Raw genomic sequence first — 6,674 nt, 5'->3', positions numbered from 1 at the left:
TTAAAAACATGTAGCTATTCTTCCTAAAAAGACAAATTTATGGCACATTTATATAGGCTACAAAATCACACAAGACAGGGAATCTCACGTCCGCGTGGATTCCCTGTACGCAGGTAATTAAATTTCATTTTCTCCTGGGTTTCTGTGTTTAAATACACAGGATGACAGATGAGACTGCGCGGCCAGCGGTGGGGCCGTGGGCCGCCCCGAGGACCGAGGGGCACCTGTGGGAACAACGCGGCTGCAGCGGCAGAGCCCGGCATCGCCGCCAGAGGCCACGGCAGGCCCCACACGGGGCCGCGCACCTGAGCTGAGGCCACATGCCTGCCCGCGAGCTCTGGAACTGACAGGCCAGAAACACGAGGGGCTGTGGGTGTGAACACGCTCTGTGAGGTCATGGGCACCGTGTCGTCCTGGGGCCAGGTGCTGCCCCTCTATGAGGACCACAGGAGACTCCGACTGAGCCGTGAGAACGGCGCATGGAGTACCCACAGCGAAGCTGCCTCTCGAACGTGCCCCGCGAACGCTGACCTGCCAGGACCACGGGCACACAGAGCCGCTGAGCCCAGACGGGAAACCTGACACACGGACGAAAGCTTGACGGACCCTTCCTCCCTCAAGGGTCACGAAACGTCACGTTCTTTTATTTCACGAGCATATTTGTTCTAAGGGTGGCTGACTGAGGCTCGCGGAGGGGAGAGGCAGAGTCACTGCGCCGGCTGTGTCACCTGTTACATCCTTCCCGTGACTCTGCTCCTGACAGTCCCTCCCGTCACTCACTAAGGCCTCCGTGCTGGAAGCCAGCAGTCAGCACACGCAGACCCTCGGGCCGGCACCTGCACTGCGGCGCCCCGGTCACGACGAGGGCAAGGACGGGATGCCGGCAACACTCATGCACGTGTCCCTGCACAGGTCCTTAGACACGTTCGCACACAGACTCCCTCTCAGAGAGCACCGCCGTCAGGCCGATCGCCTCAGTGACCACACCTGCCTTCCTGGTACCCGCCACGAATCCCAGGTTCCGATACGCTACTTGAAATCTGAAACCCTTGGGGGGGCGGGGAGGCCCCTTGTTTCAAAGTTGGGTGTCACATGCGGGAGCTCCAGAAGCCCGGACGGCAGCTGCAGGGCACAGCCGTGTGCGCGGAACCGCCAAGTGTGACCGTGGGCAGTGGCCCGGGCCCACCCTCAGGGTAGTGTCTCTAGCCTTCGAGTGCACACGACCCACCTGGGAAAGCGTGCAAAGTGGAGGACAGCAGGCCCCTCCCGAGGGTCTGACAAGAGTCTGCGGAGGGCTCAGGTGTGTACTGTAAATATGAATGTCAGGCAGAGAAATAATTCCTTTAAGCACCATCACGTTTAGTTTCAGGTACTGGGCATAAAATATTGAAAAAAGAACAGAAGACACCCACTTAGTGGTGACCATTTCTTCTTTTTTCTTTTTCTTAAACTCTACCCTCAACATGGGTCTCGAACTCATGACCCTGAGATCAAAAGTCACACGCTCCTCTGACTGAGCCAGCTGGGCGCCCCCAGTGGTGGCCACTCGTAATGTCCGCAGGGACATGTTAAGAGAAAAGCAAAGGCGTGACTCCAGGGACTCAGGGCCCACGGCTCCAGGAGGACAGGCGGCAGCGGCCTCGAGGATCGACAACCGCGTAAGGTGTGGGGAGCCTGGAAGGGCCTCACTCGAGGAGCTTGCTTGTTATCAGTGTCTCAGCACAGAAGCCCCTGAATGCGTGTGGAAGGGAATCTCGCAGGACGACACGCAGGGACGACAAAGGCAGAGTCTCTTTGGCAGTTACAGGCAGAAAAGTACTAAAGCAAATAAAACACAAGTCACACGAAACTCCCTATTCAGCACTCTGTCAAGTGAGGCCACAGGTCAGAAAACAACATACACAGAAGTCTATGTCCGAACCTAAAGCCTTTCTGCGTTCTGAGATGACAAGTCGGAGCCACCAGCCTTTCCCACCAAGGACAGGCTCCACTCTGCACGCACACGTGGCGCGGGACTGGGCCCATGTCCACGACAGGCCTCCATCGACCAGCACTCGGGGAAAAGCTCAGTTCCACGCGCCGAGGGGGCCTAGAGAACATGAGATGGGGCCAGCAAGGCAGATGGGAGGACCGGCCCTGAGAGCCTGCAGCAGCGAGGGGAGGGGAGCGCGGACAGGGACTGACTGCAAAGAGAGGCCAGGCCAGTCTGCATGCATGTCGAGTGCCACGAGTGCCCTCCGGGAGCTGAGTCGATGCTGCCCCGGCGTGGCCACCACCTGGGGGCGACAGCTGGGCATGGTCTCAGCCCACTTCTCAACTGTCTTCCCACAAGGTGGAAAAGGAAGCCCAGCTTGCACAGGGCCAAGAAGTACAGGCTGCTCCAGGCCTTGGCTTGGAGGGCCCCCCGCCACAGGCACCTCCTCTTTCAGAGACAGCGATGTCTGGGCATGTGCCAGGGCCGGGGGTTGGGGGGTGTTCAGAGGGGCAGGTGTCACAGGAGAGCAGCCAGACACCAGGACAGGGTCAGCATGCTGGGAGACCCTGGAGAGAGCTCCTTGGGCCTGGAGCTGTCCTCAACTCCACCGCACTGTACTAAGATAACTCAGAAATGGAGACGTGGTATGGCCTTCCTCAGAAGGGGCCCACTCACCATCCGGACGCGTTTCAGCCGCTCCTCCAGCTTCTCCTCGGCCTCCCGTGTCCGCTGAATGGCCTCCAGGCGGTGGATGAGCTCCGCAGCGAACTTCTGGGGCTCCACACGGATCTCCTTTGGCATTCGGTAAGTGCGCTACAAGGAGACGCCGCTCATTAGCGAGCCACTCCCATGCCAAGATGGCCCGCAAGCGCTTGCTGTGTGACAAGCAGCAGCCTGTGAAACCTGCATCTTATCCTGAAGCAAGCGTTTGTGCTTTCTCCCTTTCGCTTGGTGTCAACCCCCTCACTGCCCCCTTTTCTTGTTGGACTAAAGCTGTCCTTCACCCAGAGCTGACCTGGGAGGGGGAACAGAGCTCTGGCAACACTTCAGCCTCATGAGCAGAGAACGGGAGGCTTGGAGCAGGCAGGAGCCGGGTTAGGTCCGGGTCAGCTCGGGGTTAGGTCATTACGGAGCGGCTGGCAGGGTCCCGCTAGTAGGAGGTTCTGGTGTCCTAAGCCCAGGTGTGCCCTTCGCCTCGGCCCCCCAGCCCACCCCAGAGAAGTGCCTCTAACACAACTGGCCAGGCCAATCCCCAGTGAGGCCTGGCAACGGGGAAGGGAGGGCTGCAAAGACCACGCGAGAGGGAGGGGCTGAGCCCAGGGGCCCCAGCGGGGTACAGCCCGCAGGACCGTCCTGCACAGCAGGGGACAGTAGCCCCTGGCGTGTAGGTGCCGCAGCTCAGGACGGGAGACACAAAACTCAGGACACAGGAAAATATCAGGGGAAACAGAAGGACCTTCCTTTTCAGAAGACACAACTCCGCAGCGCAGTTTACAGGAATACACGATACACCATTTCTGAGGTGTGACCTTACCTTGAAATAATTTCAAATTGAAAGAAGTTGTAAGAATAGCACAAACAACTCCTGTCTACCCTTCACCCAGATTCCCTAACCGCTGCTATCTGCCGATTACTGTCATTCCCTCACAAAGACAGAACCATAAGCACACACGTGCACACGTGTACGCACAGACGCACGTGCACACGTGTGCACAGACACACACGCACTTTTTTGACCGTCCAGTGGTGCCTAACGCCGGACAGGAGTTTGTCCCGGAGGCGAGGAGGCCAGACCCAAGGGCAACCGGGGCTGTGCAGAGTTCCCAGAAGAGCCTGGGCAGTTGGGACGGCTAAAGAGGCTGAGGCTCTGAAGGCATCTTCGTGGACAGGACACTCACACAGACAAGGGAGGCCCAGAGGCCAGTGGGGTCGGGCGGGGAGTGCTGGCTTCTCCGGGTACCGCGCCAAGCACAGAATGCCGGGACCCAAACGGGACTGAGAGCTGAAGGCCAGAGGTCCAGATGGCGAGAGCTTCGCGGTCCTGACCACATGAAGCTACACGCAGGCCACGGGCGGAGTGAAGAGTTCCAACAAGACGGAACCACACGCATGTGGAGTGACACCGGCGAGAGGACATGTGGGAGGCTCGGCTCCATGGCAGATGCACGCCCCCGAGCCCGTGTGTTCTGGAAAAGAGCCTCTAGGCTGCACAGTTATGCTTCTGAAAGTAGCAAACTGCCGAAGTTACAAATCCCAGGTCCGGACACGAACCACCTCCCAGCCGCGGAGGAACAGGGGTCACAAAGGGAAAAGTTGCAGTCATTAAACCTGGGGACTTCGGGGCGTGAAAACGGCCCCTCCCGCAGCCACAAGGAGCAGACATGACACACCTGCAGGGTCAGGGCCAGCACCTGTATGCCCCCAGCGCAGCCCCCGACGCACAGCCGCTCAGCCTGGCCCCGGGAGCCCTTGCAAGTCCACGCAGCACAGCAGGGTGAGGGCACGAGGGGCAGCCGTGGGCCGCGGTACCTGCGCCCGCCTCTGCCCACCTGTGAGTCTCTGACCCAATGACCAAACCAACACGCGCGGGCTCCCGGACCGGGCCGGAGTCACCCGCCGGGGAGACACACCTCAATCGCGGCTCTCCACAACCTCTGAGAAGACGGGGCCATCGTTTCCTGGTGTGTTAGGTAAGAAATGTCACCCTTCAAACTAAACGTCAGTTATCCGACCAGGAAAAATGGCTTTGTGCAGAGAAGCAAAGAAATGCAATTGAGGACAAGCAATCGATGGCAAAAATCATAGACTCCTCCCACAAACAAAGGAAAAGAGGTGATTTTACGGAGAAGGGGAGGAGGCTGGGAGGGGCTGCTGTGGATGCAAGTCCGCTGGGGAGAAGCAAGCGTCCAGGGCGATGGCGCTTCTCCTTGGCTGAGGTGCAGGCGTGGCGGGTGGTGTGGCAGATGCGAGCACACCCTCCCTGTAACTGCTGACCCTTCCCGCTCACGTCTGCACTTGACTGTTCCTGACGCCGGGCACAAGAGCTCCCCCTCCTGGCTTCCCGAGTCCACGTGGGCGACGCGTCTCCTCATTAGTTTCCATAGGAGTCCAGCAGGCCCAAGGCCAATGCAGCATGTACTCTCTTCCCCGGGAACTCCCGCCACGGTCACCAAACAACGTGCTGGTGTCTGCCCTGACCCTGCACGCCCAGGTGGGGACTCGAGGCTGCATCCAGGGCTCCCATGCACGGTGCCCACTGCAGGGGGCCAGGACACCCAGGCAGAGCCCCTGCTCCTGTGGCCTCCACCCCCGCCAGGCCCCTCTGCTGAACCATCAAATAAGAGATGGGGGCCGGGGCCCCCCAGAGGCCAAGAAGCTCCCCACACCACAGATAAGCACGTAATCAAGGGCTTCTTCTCCCACTGGACCAGAGACAAAGCCCAGCCAGGTGAGGAGGCCACTGACCTCTGGCTCCCTGTCTGCATTAACCGCCTGGCCATGCCCAGTCCACTCCAGCCATGGTCTGTTCCCGTGAATGAGTGAAGAGCTCCAAGACCAGGGCTCGTTAAACCTTCCCCAGAAGGCAACCACGGCTCGAGGTCACCCGCTTCTCTCAGGAACACACCAGACCTCCTGCTTTCGCTGGATGGTTCCCCAGGGCCAGCCACCCTGTAGGGCTTGGGCAACTGATGCAGGAAGCCTGTGAGCCCACAGCACTGTCCACACTGCACAGTAAGGCCAGGCTCTCGCTGCCATGCCACTGACTTTCTCGGCTCTATCTTCATGCTGACTTGCCTAGGATCTTTCAGGACCTGAGGACTCCTCGCTTTCCTCGATTCTGGAACATTACCCCAAGGACACCTCTCACTCTTGAGTCTTCCTGATTCTCTTCGTGCTGCATTCTGAGAAGTCTTTCCAGGTCTGTATTGTTTATTTTGAGAGGCGCCTGGGTGGCTCAGTTGGTTAAACATCTGACTTCAGCTCAGGTCATGATCCTGGGGTCCTGGGATTGAACCCTGTGTGTCGGGCTCCCTGCTCAGCAGGCAGTCGGCTTCTCCCTCTCCCTCTGCTCGCACATGCACTCTCCTTCTCTCTAAAAAAAAAATAAATCTTAAAAAAAGAAAGAAAGGGGGCGCCTGGGTGGCACAGCGGTTAAACGTCTGCCTTCGGCTCAGGGCGTGATCCTGGCGTTATGGGATCGAGCCCCACATCAGGCTCCTCTGCTATGAGCCTGCTTCTTCCTCTCCCACTCCTCCTGCTTGTGTTCCCTCTCTTGCTGGCTGTCTCTATCTCTGTCAGATAAATAAATAAAATCTTTAAAAAAAAAAAAAGGAAGGAAGGAAGGAAGGAAGGAAGGAAGGAAGGAAAGAAAGAAAGAAAGAAAGAAAGAAAGAAAGAAAGAGAAAAAGAAAAAGAAAAAGAGGAAGGAAGGAAGGAAGGAAGGGCGGGCCCTGGGTGGCTCAGTAGTTGGGCATCTGCCTTTGGCCCAGGGAGTGATCCCGGGGTTATGGGATCGAGCCCCACATCGGGCTCCTCTGCTGGGAGCCTGCTTCTTCCTCTCCCACTCCCCCTACCTGTGTTCCCTCTCTCGCTGGCTGTCTGTCTCTCTGTCAAATGAAAGAAAGGAGAGGAGAGGAGAGGAGAGGAGAGGAGAGGAGAGGAGAGGAAAAGAAAAGAGAAAAGAAAAGAAAAGAAAAGA

At 58.2% G+C, this 6,674-nt stretch overlaps 1 protein-coding gene across 2 annotated transcripts in view; it reads right to left on the bottom strand.

Moving 5' to 3' along the window:
* The window catches only part of AXIN1 (axin 1), a 54,747-nt gene that overhangs the window by 10,221 nt on the left and 37,852 nt on the right, over positions 1–6,674 (bottom strand). For both annotated transcript variants that reach the window (XM_008696700.2, XM_008696699.2), the window contains exon 4: positions 2,651–2,788. In XM_008696700.2, coding sequence (XP_008694922.1) covers positions 2,651–2,788 — 138 coding nt within the window. The remainder of the gene's footprint in view (positions 1–2,650; positions 2,789–6,674) is intronic.

This window comes from Ursus maritimus, unplaced genomic scaffold (assembly GCF_017311325.1).
Source record: "Ursus maritimus isolate PB19 unplaced genomic scaffold, ASM1731132v1 scaffold_2, whole genome shotgun sequence".
Lineage (NCBI taxonomy): Eukaryota > Metazoa > Chordata > Mammalia > Carnivora > Ursidae > Ursus > Ursus maritimus.
This window is presented reverse-complemented; position numbering and strand designations above follow the sequence as displayed.